At 33.4% G+C, this 16,373-nt stretch overlaps 1 protein-coding gene across 1 annotated transcript in view; it reads left to right on the plus strand.

Annotated features, from left to right (window-relative positions):
- The window catches only part of LOC107557021 (desmoplakin-like), a 31,783-nt gene that overhangs the window by 3,996 nt on the left and 11,414 nt on the right, over positions 1–16,373 (plus strand). The window contains exons 3-16 of the mRNA XM_016240315.1: positions 1,059–1,180; positions 2,128–2,287; positions 5,584–5,709; positions 6,594–6,671; positions 6,836–7,003; positions 8,620–8,724; positions 8,810–8,905; positions 8,983–9,108; positions 9,196–9,351; positions 10,216–10,370; positions 12,809–12,935; positions 13,439–13,625; positions 15,607–15,782; positions 15,862–16,040. Of these exons, the coding sequence (XP_016095801.1) occupies positions 1,059–1,180; positions 2,128–2,287; positions 5,584–5,709; positions 6,594–6,671; positions 6,836–7,003; positions 8,620–8,724; positions 8,810–8,905; positions 8,983–9,108; positions 9,196–9,351; positions 10,216–10,370; positions 12,809–12,935; positions 13,439–13,625; positions 15,607–15,782; positions 15,862–16,040 (1,961 nt within the window). The remainder of the gene's footprint in view (positions 1–1,058; positions 1,181–2,127; positions 2,288–5,583; positions 5,710–6,593; positions 6,672–6,835; positions 7,004–8,619; positions 8,725–8,809; positions 8,906–8,982; positions 9,109–9,195; positions 9,352–10,215; positions 10,371–12,808; positions 12,936–13,438; positions 13,626–15,606; positions 15,783–15,861; positions 16,041–16,373) is intronic.

A 16,373-nucleotide genomic window follows, 5' to 3' on the forward strand; every position in this document is an offset into this window, starting at 1 on the left:
CACACACACACACACACACACACACACACACACACACAAAAAGTACAACGAAAGCACCATAAATAGCCCTGTGCACTATATTTCAGGTTTTTATATGTAATTATTATAATAATTTAAATATCACTATAATCAGTTTTTCACTCAAAATCTGGCTGTGGTCACCTTTTGCTTTCATCTCTGCAAAAAATTATTTCTTTCTTAATATTTTTGTCTTATTTTATCTTTTGTTTTCGACTTTTCCATTACAATTATCTAAACACTCTTAAATCGGGATGCGTTTAGTGGAGAAGCTAAATAATTTAAGATATAAAGTCTTGTTTTCTGATAAAAATGCTAAAGAAAAAATCAGTCCACTAATCTTTTGTGCCTTGGAATTAAGTTTATTTTTTCTGACTCCATTGGCAGATATTTTTCTTGTTTTAAGCGTAAACTCACTTCATTTTGATACATTTTTAGGAAAACAAAACTTAATATATTAAGTTATTTTGCTTGTCAAGTAAAAATACTAAGTTGTATGCCATGGTTGTATATAAAAAGAGCAGCATGAAGATTTTTCACATTTTGTGTTACTCATAAGAAAGAAAGTCACACAGGTTTGGATTGACATGAAGGAGAATAAACAAACACTGTTCAAACACCGTATGATGCATTTTGCACACAATAATCTTTTCGAATCTAGGTGTTTAGTTTGTCGCAGTTATCCATGCGTATATTCCTGTACATTGAACTGTATCTCCTCTCTATGCATTGTTAATTTCATCAGTGTTGTCTGTATTGCTGTGCTATTATTTCAATCAGGTTTCATGCAACAGATTTGTTATTGAAGTAGCATTGATTTCTGATGTACAAACACGTCGTTCAGACGGTCAAGCATGCTAAACTAAATTAATTTGCTATTGAGGTCTGAACACAGAGTGTTTGTTCTGGAGTCCAAAATGCATAAACTCACACACTGAGCTGCTCTGACACGGCTGAGTGTTTGCATTCATTGATCCTGGGCTTTTCTGACGGTGGTTTTCTATTGTTCCCGGCCATGTGTGTGTGTGTGTGTGCTGCAGGGTGGAGATGCCAACGCAGCTCAAAACTGTCTGGCGTCTGCTGCTGATATCACTGACCAGCTCAGAGGCTTTGCTATAGACCTGAAACAGCAGAGACTGCCGTCTGAGAGCGTGATGCAGAGGTGAGACACATCAGGCATTACCTGCCATTCATTTACACACCACTGGACAAATGTTTGAAATCATTAAGGTTTTTTATGTTTTTGAAAGAGTCTCTTCTGCTCACCAAGGCTGCATTTATTTGATCAAAAATACAGTGAAAAATGGTGAAATATTATTACAATTTAAAATAGATGTTTTCTATTGTAATACATAGTAAAATGTCATTTATAAGCTGAATTTCCAGTCTTCAGTGTCACATGATCTTCAGAAATCATGCTAATATGCTGATTTGCTGCTCAAGACACATTTCTGATTATTATCAATGTTAAAAACAGTTGTGCTGCACAATATTTTTATGGAAACTGTGATACATCATGATTCGAACATTTGGGGTCAGTACAAATTTTTTACTTTTAAATAAATTTATAATTTTATTAATCAAGGACGCATTAAATTGGTCAAAAGTGACAGTAAAGACATTTATAATGTTACAAAAGATTCTATTTCAAATTAATGCTGTTCTTTTGAACTTTCTGTTCATCTGTGAATCCTGAAAAATTAAAAGCATCACAGTATCCACACAAATATTGTGCAGCACGACTGTTTTCAACATTGATGATAATCAGAAATGTTTCTCGAGCAGCAGATCAGCATATTATACTGATTTCTGAAGATCATGTGACGCTGAAGACTGGAGTAATGATGCTGAAAATACAGCTGCGCATCACAGAAATACATTACAGTTTAACAGATATTCACATAGAAAACAGCTGTTTTACATTCTAATAATATTTCATAATTTAACCCTATTTTTGATCAAATAAATGCACCTTGGTGAGCAGCAGAGATGTCTTTCAGAAACATTAGAAAACAGTAGTTTATATGCAATTCATAATAATTCAGTATGTTTCTGGTCTATGAACACTTCTGCTGTAACATTATCTTCTCTCTCTCTGTCTGTGGACAGTGTGAATATATTTTCTGAGCAGATCAGAGATCTCAGCATGGCTCTGAACGGTCCTCCGCTGCAGCAGAAGTGGGGCAGCAGGACGATGCGGCGCAGCACGAGCCGGGAAGAGCCCAACCGCTTCTTCACCGAGGCCATGGCCTGGATCCTACAGCAGAGGGTAAACAGCCTTCACACCACAGGCCTCTCTGGTCAAGACCTCTGTCTGACACAGTGTTTTATCCATGCAAGTTTTCCATGACAAACAGCACTGGTGGGTTTTGCAGGCGATTATAATTAAGCACCATTGTAAACACTGTGATGACTTTAATGTGCTTTTTGTGGGTTAGTTGATATCAACATCAAGTATGTTGAAATACATATCATTTTTTTGCCATATCAGCTGGCCGTAGCATCAATATTTCTGTCATTAATAAAAGCCAAAATGCTGAAAAATGTAAAATAAATAAATAAATATATATATATATATAAAATATAAAATATTTAAAATATTAAAAATATAGAAATATGAAAAATATAGAAAATCTAATTATACACTATTGTTCAAATGTTTTGGGTCAGGAAGATTTTCTAATGTTTTTAAAAGAAGTCTCTTCTGCTCATCAAGGCTGCATTTATTTGATCAAAAATACAGTAAAAATTCTGAAATATTATTACAATTTAAAATAGCAGATATATATAATAAAATGTAATTTATTCCTGTGATCAAAGCTGAATTTACTCCAGTCTTCAGTGTCACATGATCTTCAGAAATCAGTATAATATGCTGATCTGCTGCTCGAGAAACATTTCTGATTATTATCTCAGCTTGATTTGCCAGAAATAGACATCAACTTAAAAGCACACAAATAAGTGCTGCTCTGTTCAGTAAGGCCTAGATAAAGACGCAGGGTGAGTGTTTGCCAGGACAGAGAGAGCGAGAGAGAAAACGAAAGAAAAACTCAGCAGATGAACTCGGCGTCCTGCCAAAGAACACAGTTCTGTACTGAGAAACCTGAATCAGAGCCAGCATGCCTCTCTGTTCTGAGCCACTCTTACTGTTTGTCTGTCTGAGTCTCTCCCATGAGTCCTAAAACCCCAGAATTCCTCAGCCTCCCGCAGGGGTCAATAACACGGTCGACTCGACACTCCCTCCTGTCAGGAGGTCAGAGTTAATGAATCACAGACGTTTGCTGAAGAGCACAGTGACTTTGAGTGGGCCGGAGAAAAGAACGAGACAATGTGTGTTTTCCCAGCTAACAGGGAATATTCTCAGAAAGCTCTGAAAAGATTCTCTCAAAATTATGACCTTAATAGAACCTTCATTCATAACGTTTAAACATCATTCACTGAATGTTTTAGTTTGTCTAATGATTTATTTTTTAAATGCTACTTCTTGTTTCCGAGAACGTTGAAAAGTAACATTTCCGTAATGTTACCAAAATGATCAAATGTATCACCAGAAAACATATTTAAAAAACTTTTAAAAAAGCTAAATGTTTGCACAAAAGTATTAAGTACATACAGTATTTATACATCATTCATGGAATGTTTTTTTCTGAAATGTTTTAGTTTTATCTAATGTTTTTTAAATGTTGCCACTTGTTTCGGAACATTCCGAGAACATTCAAAAGTAACGTTCCCATAATGTTTGCAATATGATCAAATGGAATGTTCCCCTAACGTTTGCATAACCAGAAAACATTTTTAAACATTTAAAAAGTGGATATTTTGATTGTTTCAGAGAGCATTCAAAAATAACGTTTGTAATGTAACATATAAATAACGTTCCCATAGCGTTTGCAAAAATGTTAAATTAAATGTTCTATTAATGTTTGCATAATCAAAATTTTTTTTGAAATGTTCAGAAAGCATAACTAAATGTTCTCAAAATGTTATCACAAAAACGGTGTTTATACATTGTTCATGGAATGATTTTTTCTGAAATGTTTCTCTGAAACATTTTTTAAATGTGGCACTTTATTTTGAACATTCAGAGAACATTTAGTAACGTTCCTATGTTTGTTTCAAAATGATTAAAATGGAACGTTCCCTTAACATCTGTATAGCATGTTTAAAATGTAAAAAAAAGGGATATTTTGAACATTCAGAAATAACGTTTTTCATAACTTGTTAGCACCAAAATGGTATTTATACATTGTTTTCCTGTTTTAGTCATCTTAGATGTTTGTCTAAGATTTTTTAAATGTTACCACTTGTTGTTCAGAGAACATTCATAACTAACATTGCCATAATGTTTGCAAGAATTCTAAAATGGAATGTTCCCTTAATGTTCACACAACCGAAACAAAAACCCATTTTGAACATTCAGAATTTTTTTTTCATAACTAAATATGAACATTAGCAAAATGTTCTTAGAACATATTTTTGTTTGTTTGTTTAGGGCTTGCGGCATCCAGTGTTGAGGGTAACGGATTACAAGTAACGCAAGTTACATAATCAGATTACTCTTTTTCAAGTAACTAGTAAAGTAGCGCATTACTTTTCCAAGTAATACATATCCGAGTTACTTTTTCAAATAAGGCCTGTTGCTCGTGTTGCCATGTTGAGAGGAATCAGGAGTGAGTGCAGAGGCGTTGTGTGTGCGCTGTGTGAACATGATGTTACTGTAGCTCTAGAATAAATCTCAACATGCATTTACTCATCTCACTCGCACAAAAACACATTCAGCATTCCTCAAAATGAATAAAAACAGTGAAATACAAACTCAGAATATGACGCAAACCTGTGATAATTAAATATGTTAGACAACACAAATATCCTTTATGTATTTAATCCCATTTTATTAACAAATATCTTTGCTGCTGACCTTCGATGGTCCAATTCAACCATACTAAATAAGCAAAAATTTCTTAAGATAAACATAACATTTTTTTTTTATTGCTGAAGAGTGTTGTACTTTCTTCTCCTGCGTACTATTCTTCATGCAATCCAGAACAGCTGAAGGTTTGTTTGACCTGCGCCCTCTACTGTACAGACGTGAACTTACTTTTCCTTCAGCCTGAGGCTCAGTCCTTTCAATTTTGGTTAGAAATTTGCTAAAAATAGAACTTTTTTATATTAGAAACAAAGAAACAAGCTCAGGCCAGATGAGAAAAAGTAGCGGAAAAGTAACATAATGCATTACTTCCCATAAAAAGTAACTAAGTAACGCAATTATTTACTTTTTTAGGGAGTAATGCAATATTGTCATGCATGCAAGTAACTTTCCCCAACACTGGCTGTGTCCACTGGACTTTTATACTGTGGTAAATCCACTGCAAACTAAGCAGAAAACAACAAACTTCCAGTGCAGCCGGCTTTGTTCATTATAATAGCGAAATAGTTTTAATGCAGCAAAACAAGCCTTAAGAGTTAAGTGTTGCTTCTAGTGCAACATCATGTTTTAATCTGTGTGTCTGTGTGTCTGTGTGTGTGTGTGTGTGTATGCATGTGCGTCAGTGTGTGTGTGTGCAGAGGCTGATAGAGACGTTGTCGTGGGGGGATGATTTGCTGGCTGTCGAGCAGCAGATAGCCAATCACAGCACGTTTCACAGCTCCATCCAGAGAAGTGTGGAGGTGGATCGAGCGCGGACGGATCTGGTGAGTTACACACAATGAAACAACACAGACGTGACCTTTAACACACACTCACACACATCTATTACTGGCTGCCATATCAGAGCTGGACTGGCTAATTTATGGTCTGATTAGTCTCATTTATCTGTGGCAGATTAATAACTGTCCATCTTTTCTACTGTGTATTATGATGCACCTGGTTTTCTTTTAAGCATATAAAATTCAAGATTAGAGCTTATGGTGAGATTTATTTCATGATTAGGTCATATTTCACCTCATAATCAAAAGAAAAAAATAACAACGCTATATAACAAATAGAAAATAAAGCTTACATTTAGGTCGGACCATAGCATTTATTTTGCATATTGACAAATATATATGTGTGTGTGTGTGTGTGTATATACTGTATATATATATATATATATTCATATAAACAAACGATAATAAGATAATAATTATTAACAATAATACGTTTGTAATGTTTCTTTTTAAAGAAAATAATACTTTTATTAATTTCTTGAAATAATTTTACAAATTGTATTAATTTTTATTAAATATTTCATATTTTATATTTGAAAAGAAACAAATAAAACATGATATTTTACCTGACTGTCAATATGCACAAAATGTCCTAGATGTTATGCAATGTTTTTTTATTTAACAAAATATGTTTATTAAAATAATTGTATTGCATTCATTTCATTTTTTTATACATTTATTTTTTTTATATGTATATATATATATATATATATATACATACATGCATACATATATAGATAGACAGTATATAGATAATACTGTATGTTATAGACAATATGTAATATATCTAATATTACATATAATAATAGATATAATATAATGCATCATGGCAGTATTTGTTGTATGTATTCACCTTTTTGTTGCTCTAGTTGCGAGGCAAAGACCAAAACGCAGACGTAACCAAATCCTGTCTCAACAAACTGGAACAGGAATGGGACAGTCTACTGGTGAGACCGGTTCAAATCAAATCCAGACTTAAACGTTCGGCTAAACACACGTGTTGTGCTTACTTTCAGTCAAATGTACATCTATAGAAGCCGTGAATAACATGTTTCTTAGATTGTTTTAATTTCCCGAATGTGTGATTAAAACATCATGCGCTGATCTTCAGAAAGCCTCGTACCAGCAGAGCGTCCAGCTGCAGGACCTGCGTAACATCATCGAGGAGGTCACCAGCCAGATCATGTGGGTGAACGACCGAGAAGAGGAGGAGCTGGTGTGCGACTGGGGCGACAAAAACATCGACGTCTACATCCCGCAGAGACAGGAGAGCTTCTCAGTAAGACTCGCTCATCAACGCCAAAATGAGACATAATGCCTTGGCAAGTAGCTGAAATAAATCAAATAAGCTGAAGTTCAGTTCAAGAAATGAAAATGTTTTTTTCATGGTTTTAGTTAACGATAATAACCCTGTTTAGGGGTCTCAGCATAATAAAATCAGCTTTAATCAGATTCTAAGCTAGAAATGCATTTTCATTTAAGATGCATAGCAAGCACTGATTGCAATAAAAACATTAGTGTTTTAAAGAATCTGAAGAGTGAATAAACACTGGTAAACGGAGGCATTTCACTAGCAGTTTAATTAACTCGTGCATATGCATCCTTTAAGACATATATACTACATAAACATAATATTACAACTTGTGTCTGCACTGAATGAAAATGCACAAATGAACTTAATGAACACACTAGACAGAATTGTAAGTCACACTGGGAACATTGTGTTACAGTAGCGAATGCATTGTAATAGTATTTCAGGAGATCAGGCTTTTACAAAAATGCAAGTTTAAAATATTTTATTTAATTTTGCACTCATTCTCATTTCCCTTTTTATGTTTGCGTGTTGCCTTGTGAAGCACTTTGAGCTGCATTTTATGAATTAAAAATGCTGTAAAATAAAGTTGTATTATTTTATTTTAGCATTACGTTAAAATGAGTCAAATTTAACGAGACTAAATATTGAGTAAATTTAAAGGACATTTTCATCTAAAGAACAAAAACAGTGTGAAAATAAGCCTGAGCTTATTTAAAAGTTAAATCTGTAGATTTTTCATTGTATGCAATTAAGTTTATGCGGGTTTGTTTGTGTGTAAACAAGGACATGACATGGTGCTGTTTGGTTTGTATTTATTTGCGCCCTCTGGTGGACTGTTGATTTAATCATCTAGTGTCAATAAAATCATGTCTTTTGAATATAATTTAGGTTTTGGAGATATTGAAGTGATGATTTTTCCCCAGGTGACAAATTCAGGTTATAAAAACGTTGTGGGAACATTGCTTTGAAATGATTCTAAAATGTTGAAAAGTCCACTTTTCTTGTCATGATTTGAATATTATTTCAAGGTTACAAAAACGTTTCTTACAACATTCTACTAACTTTATTTTTACCAAAAATGTAACGTTATTTGAATGTTTATTTTTAATATTCTATAAACATTTAAAGTGCCCAATTTTCTGAATGTGATTACAGACAAGTTTCTTACAACATTCTATTAGCTTTTTCACCCAAAATAAAATATTTAACCGTTTATTTTTAATATTCTATAAATATTTAAATGTCCAGTTGTTTTTATTGTGATTAAAATTGTATTTAAAAGTTACAAAAATGTTTCTTAGAACATTCTACTAACTTTTATTTTTACCCAAAATATAACAATATATGAATGTTTATTTTTTAAATTCTAAGAATGTTAAAATGTCCAGTTTTCTTGTCATGATTAGAATGTTATTTAAAGGTTACAAAAAAACATTTCTTAGAACGTTCATAAAGTACAAATAACATCAGCGAATGTTGTTCTAAGAACATTTTCTCAACGTTATGAGAAGCTATATCGAATATTAAAAAGGTTATACGAGGGTTCCCTGTTAGCTGTTGACAGCTGCCCCGTGTTTCAGAAACTCATGAGTGAACTGGAGCAGAAGGAGATACAACTGAACCTCCTCAAAGCGAAGGTGGACAGCCTGCTGAAAAACAAACACCCGGCGTCTGATAAGATCCAGGTGAGCGTGTCTGGTCTCGGAGCACTCGTGTCTTGTGTTTGCCCGTCTTGTCGTGTTTCTCACGCAGTCTGATTGTGTTTTTCAGGCTTACATGGAGACGCTGCAGACGCAGTGGAGCTGGCTGCTTCAGATCACCAAATGCATTAACGTCCATCTGAAGGAAAATGCACAATACAGCCAGGTGAGATGGACAGGTGAAGCTTTTCTGATGCATTTTGGAGTGAGTTTTTATGCATCCTTATGGTCTGTTTTCCACAGTTCTTCAAAGAGGCGTGCGAAATGAACAGCAAACTGCAGAAAGAGCACGACAACATCCGCAAGAACTTCTCCTGCGATAAATCCACAGCTCTACACAACTTACTGGAGCTACTGCAGGGCCTGGAGGTGACGCTTCACTCAGGTTTCAACATGCGTAAATGCTGATGGAGCGCTGCAGGTTTATAAGCGTGTGTGTGTGTGTGTGTGTAACAGAGAGAGCGTGAGCGTTTGACGGAGCAGAGGGAGATGGTGCAACAGCTGGTGCTCAAATCCAAGAGCATCGTCAGACTGAAACCCAGAAACCCAGACGAGAAGATCACGGGTCAAAATATCCTCGTGCAGGCGCTGTGTGACTTCAGACAGGACGAGGTCTGAAGACATACATATACATTTTTTTTTATAAAAATATATTTTTAAATGTTTGTTTTATTAATTATATATATATAGATATATTTATATATAATTAATGATAAGTATATATATATATATAGTATTTTTGTGGATACTGTGATGCAATACAATTCTAAAGTTTGTAAAAGTTTAATCAAAAGTTGTTGTTTTTTTAATAATAGTAATTCATATTACTTAATAATATTAAATAACAATTAATAATAGTATTTATAGTTTTTATTATTAATTTATAAAATCTATTTATATTAATTTGTGTATAATTAAATTAAATTAATACTTGCATTTAGCAAGGATGCATTAAACTGACCAAAAGTGAAAGTAAAGACATTTATAATGTAAGACTTCTATTTCAAATAAATGCTGTTCTTTTGAACTTTCTATTCATCTGTGAATCCTGAAAAATTAAATGTAGCATATTATACTGATTTCTGAAGATCATGTGACACTGAAGACTGGAGGAATGATGCTGGAAATACAGCTGCGCATCACAGAAATACATTACAGTTTACTATATATTTACATAGGAAACAGTTATTTTCCAAATTGTAGTATTTCACAATTTTTACTTTATTTTTGATCAAATAAATGCAGCATTGAAGAGCAGAAGAGACTTCTTTCAAAAACATTTAAAAAATCTTAATGATCCCAAACAAATGTCTCTGTAAATTCTTTATTGAATTAATGCAATTAAGCAAGAATGGTTTTACAAACAATATACACAGAAAAAGCCACTCATGTTTCATAAGTGAGGCACATAGTCACTCCAGGCTGACGTCTCAAAGTGCTTTGTCATAGTGTGTCTGTTGTCCTGTGCGTCTGCAGAAGACGATCCGTAAGGGCGATGAAGGGATCCTGAAGGATAACTCTGAGCGAACCACGTGGCAGGTGACGGGACCGGGAGGGATGGACATGCAGGTGCCTTCGGTCTGTCTGTTAGTGCCGCCACCCAATCCACTGGCCATCAGCCTGGCCAGCAAGTAAGACACACACACACACACACACACACACACAACCTGTGCATATATTGCTGTTAAAGGGACAGTTCACCCAAAAATGAAAATTACCCCATGATTTACTCACCCTCAAGCCATCCTAGGTGTATATGAGTAGCTTCTTTCAGACTAATCCAGTCGGCTCTTCCAAGCTTTATAATGGCAGTGAATGGGTGTTATTTTTCAGTAGTCCAAAAGAAGTCCAATAAAGTGCATCCATCCATCATAAAAAGTGTCCCACACGGCTCCAGGGGCTGAATAAAGGCCTCCTGAAGTGAATCAATGCATTTTTGTAAGAAAAATATCCTATCTAAAACTTTATAATCTCTAGCTTTCGCTAATTGTCGTACGCGCGTTCATTTATGCTTTAACCAACAAGAAAAATAAACCTAATTCAAGATACATTTTGTGAAAACTAATCTTACTATCTTACTTGCACAGTTCAGCTTATCAGTACATTTGTCTTGTTTTAAGGATGTTTAGATATTTTACTAGAAAACAAGAGCTTAGCGTCAAGATCACTTCTGGTTTTCTTGAGGTCTTTTAAAAAAAGAATTTAACAATTTTATTAATTCTTAAAAAAAATACAACTTTATTATTATCAGGATTTTTATGCCTTATTTTCCAGAAATATCCACACATAAATGTACTTGAGAAGCAAAATTGCAAGATATTAATACTTGCTTAAAGGGATAAAATCTGGAGTTTTTTTATAGCATAAACCTCACTATTTAAATTCAAATTTGTCTTGTTTTAAGGATGTTTAGAACGCGCGTACGGCAATTAGCGGAAGCTAGAGATTACGATTTATAAAGTTTTAAATATGGATATTTTTCTTACAAAAACGCATTGATTCGCTACAGGAGGCCTTTATTTACCCCCCCGGAGCCGTGTGGGACACTTTTTATGATGGATGGATGCACTTTATTGGACTTCTTTTGGACTATTGAAAAATAACACCCATTCACTGCCATTATAAAGCTTGGAAGAGCCAGGATATTTTTTTTTATATAACTCCGATTAGATTCGTCTGATAGAAGAAAGTCATATACACCTAGGATGGCTTGAGGGTGAGTAAATCATGAGGAAATTTTCATTTTTGGGTGAACTATCCCTTTAATATAAGGTGATAATAATTACTAGGGCTGTCACGATTCCTCGATTAAATTCGAGTACTCGACTGTAAAATATCCTTGATTGCATTTTGCCCGTGTCGATTAACCGGCAAAACACCGGGAGTAGGGAATTCCGCGGGCGAGAATCCACGCAAAGCATTATTAGACCGTTTTCTACGGCTGCACGAAATATTAAAAACATTTAAAAGTCATAATAAATCATACTGCTATTGTGAATTCACAAAGGCTGCGGTTCAATGAAATAAACCTATGCACTGCGTGTTTAATCTGCGCTTTATTTCCATGCGTGTGGGTTACGGCTCCGTTCACAGTAAACGCTGCTCCACACAAACAGTCAATGTGCACTATTCTATCAGATTTATAAGGTAAATCATTTATAAACCTACGCCAACACAGGAGAATACATCAGTATCTGTCTAAATATGCCCAACCGTGCATCGCGACTTCAAAATAAAAGTTTAAAGCCTCGCTCTGAGTTTGCATGTTTTGATGAGTTTAGCATCTCTATCATAAAGAAGTGGACAAATATTCCCACATGAAAAAATACTATAAAATAAATACTATAGTGTTTTTTGAACCATACTATAGTAAAGTACTTGAATGAATTTGCTGTGGTAATATAACATAAACAAATTACTTTACCCAATACTGTACTATGTTAATATTTTATATTATACTACAATACACTACAGTTTACTGTAGTAAAAACTATAGTATTTATTACAGTTGATCAGTTCACTTTAGTTAATACAACAGTATGCTGTAGCATTCATTAAAAAGTGTTGTAAATATTATAATATATACAGTATAATACACTTTACTATAGTATGGTTCAAAAACACTACAGTATTTTTTCATGTCGGTTAAATGTTATTTAGTCAATATTAAACAAGGATTAGATTGCACCCTCTGCAGGCATTTGATATAATACATAATGTGCTTTAGTTATGATTATATTGTTTTATTACATTATATATTTGAACGGTTTTGTTCAATAAAGCCATGATTATTTTTTTTAACCAATTATGATTGCCTCATTGCTATTATATATGCATTTTAAGTCAAATTAAAGTCTATTTTTATTGCCACAAAAAAAATTACCCGATTACTCGATTCATCGTCAGAATAATCACCCGATTAGTCGATGACCAAAATAATTGTTAATGACAGCCCTAATAATTATTATAGTGCCTCAACCATAACTATTTTTTTGCATGTGTTAGACATGATTCAAGACATGATTTAGTTCCTTTTTTACTGTTGAACTGTGTTTGTGTTTGATGGCAGGAACTCTCAGTATTATGAGGCCATTCTAACGGTGTGTAATCAGCTGTACATCAATGTCAAGAGTATGATCTCATGGCAGTACTGTGTGCTGGACATCAACCGCATCAATTCACTCACCATCAACATGGTAATTACAAACAAATGTGTAAAAATTGTGAAATATTATTACAATGTAAAATAAATGATTTCTATGTGAATATATGTTAAAATGTAATTTATTTCTGTGATGCAGCGCTGAATTTTCAGCATCATTACTCCAGTCTTCAGTGTCATCTTCAGAAATCATTCTAATGTGATGATTTGCTGCTCAAGAATTTTTTTAAATATTTGTGTGGAAACCATGATGCATTTTAATTTTCACGATTCACAGATGAACAGTGTTCAGTCTTTTGTAGTATTATAAATGCCTTTACTGTCAATTTAATGCTTCCTGAGTGACTAAAAGCACTCTTCTTTTTTTTTTTTGTAGCAATGTTCTGTAAATTAAATCTACATATAATTAACTCTAGGCACGTTAGACACGTTACTCCTGTTGCGCACAGAATGTGCATTAGTATATTTGTTCGTTTAGCAAAACAAAGGACGTTTGGTTGCGCTGCATTAAGGCGTTTTGTCTTTGTTTGTGTGCAGCTTTCCAAAATGACTCCAGAAGAGTACAGCAGCATCATCCGAAGTCTGGAGATGCACTTTCAGGAGTTCAAGAAACACTCGCAGGGTTCAGAGCTGTTCGCGGCCGAAGACCACAAACAGATGGAGAGCCAGTATACAGGAGCCCAGCAGCACTACAGCAAGCTGGTGGTGGATCTGCCTGTGTACGGTCAGTGTGCATCACGCAGTACTTATGTCTCGTTTTCCATTAAGAATATCAAAAAATGACATCAAGATGCATTTCTTGAGAAGGAAAATGACTTAAGATATTAAAACTCGTTTTCTGAAAAACGAAGCGAGTTTATGCTTAAAACAAGAAAAAAATATCTGTAAGTGGGTCCGAAAAATAATCTTTGAATTAAGTTGATTTTGTCTTGTTTTAAGCATTTATAGTTTTCATCACTTTAATATTATTCTAACATGTAGAAAATAATGTTAATGAAGACAAGAGTGTTGAATTTTTAGATATATGCACAATAACAGATTTAAGTAGTCTATAAGATATAGAATATGAATTATAGAATTTAAAGAAATATAGCATGTGTGTGTGTGTGTGAGAGAGTATGTGTGTGTGTGTGTGTGGGTGTGTGAGAGTGTGTGTAGAGAGTTAACTCGCTTAATTTTGATCAGTTTTTCAGAAAACAGGCTTAATAATAGTCATTTTAGTTCTCAAGTAAATGTGTGTTTTTTAAAATAATGTTTAGATATTTGTAATGGAAATGTAGTCAAAAATACTGAGTAAGAAAATTTGCAGTGTACGCACAGATTCACAACAAAATGCAGAATTCAGGGGTCCAGAGACATATTTTTAAGTCCTAAAATTTAAGATATTAATATTAATATCTTTATTTGGTTTTCTTGTAACATTTCTAAACATCCTTAAAACAAGACAAATTGATTGCTATAGTGTTCAAGTTAGATATTAAGATTTGTTTTAATAAAATATATCTTGAATTACATTTATTTTTCTTATCCAACCAACAGTTTTTGTTGTTGTTTTAAGCATAAATCTTGCAAAAATGTATAGATTTTTTTTTTAAATATAGATTTATTTATATTTATATTACTGGTTAAAAGAATAATTATGATTTTTTTTTCCTTATCAATGCTGCATTTATTTGATCAAAATATTTTATGTAATATTTTATAGAAATATTATATAATGTAAATAATATAATAATGGTATTATGTAATATATATATATATATATTTTTTATTATTAGATTATATAAATATAATTTTTTGTGGAAACCATGATACACTAACATTAAAAAGTTTGTGAAAAATATTTTTTAAAGGAAATCAATACATCTATTCATTAATATTAATATCTTTGATATCTCAATCTTGTTTTCCAGTAAAATATCTAAACATCCTTAAAACAAGACAAATTTGAATTTAAATAGTGAGGTTTATGCTATAAAAAAACTCCAGATTTTATAAAAAAATGTATTTTAATATCTTGCAATTTTGCTTCTCAAGTACATTTATGTGTAGATATTTCTGGAAAATAAGGCAAAAAATCCTGATAATAATAAAGTGTTTTTTTTTAAAATATTAATAAAATTGTTAAATTATTATTTTTAAAGACCTCAAGAAAACCAGAAGTGATCTTAATGCTAAGCTCTTGTTTTCCAGTAAAATATCATAATATAATAAAAAAAAGTGCAAGTAAGATATTAAGATTAGTTTTCACAAAATATATCTTGAATTAGGTTTATTTTTCTTGTTGGTTAAAGCCAAATAAAAAAAAATTGTGAGGTTTATGCTATAAAGAAAAATGTAAATAAAAAGTTAAACTCCAGATTTTTTCCCCTTAAAGCAAATATTAATATTCAATTTTGCTTCTCAAATACATTTATGGTATAAATACATAAGGCAAAAAAAAATACCATATATTTTTTTAAAGAGTTAATAACATTCTGAATAATTAATAATATAAATAATAATTAGTGCTGTCAAACGATTAATCGCGATTAATCGCATCCAAAATAAAAGTTTTTGTTTTGTTTCAGAATTGTCATTTTTGGGTGAGCTATCCCTTTAACGCCACACTATGAAGAATGTTTAGATATTTGTAATGGAAAACAAGTCAAAAAAAGAATGCAGATCTGCTGTTTAACGTCCTGAATGTGTTGCGTGTGTTGCAGCCGCTCGAGGAGAGGGATCTGAATACGCGGCGGCCGTGAGCGTCAAACTACTGAACGAGCTCAGCGCGCTCCGATTCAAACTGGACGGCGCCGAAGCGTCCCTCGTCACGTTCCTGTTCATCACGTTAGGAGAGGACACGCCGGAGGAGTGCGGGCGTCACATCGCCGGCACACAGGTGACAGATGCACCGGAGCGGCTCCGAACGATCTCCGAGAGTTTCTCCGCCGGTTTAACGGTAAGCCGTTTGTGTGCAGGTCTTTCAGAAGGACATGCAGACGCTGAAGGTGGAGTTTCAGAGCCTGAGAGACAGCATTCAGACCGAACTCAAAGACGCCACGGACAGTGATAAAGCCAGATACCTGCGCGCACAGCTGGACCTCATTAACCAGAGACTAGTTCACCTGGAGAACTACACTACTGCACACCTGCAGAGGTACACCGTACATAAAACACAGCCATAAAAGCTGGATTTCATGGTAATGATACAAAAAACGGTTCACAAAAAGTTTGTGGTCGGTAAGAGATTTAATGAAGAAGTCTCTTATGTTTGCCAAGGCTGCATTTATTTGATCAGAAATACAGTAAGAACAGTAATATTATTATAATTACAATTTCAAATAACAGTTTTCTATTTGTATATATTTTTATATATTATAATATAATGACAATTTCAAATAAGCTTTCTATTTGAATGTTTTTATGTTTATTATAATTGCAATTTTAAAAACTTTGTATTAGAATATATATTTTTATGTATTATAATTAT

This window comes from Sinocyclocheilus grahami, unplaced genomic scaffold (assembly GCF_001515645.1).
Source record: "Sinocyclocheilus grahami isolate Dianchi unplaced genomic scaffold, SAMN03320097.WGS_v1.1 scaffold587.1, whole genome shotgun sequence".
NCBI lineage: Eukaryota > Metazoa > Chordata > Actinopteri > Cypriniformes > Cyprinidae > Sinocyclocheilus > Sinocyclocheilus grahami.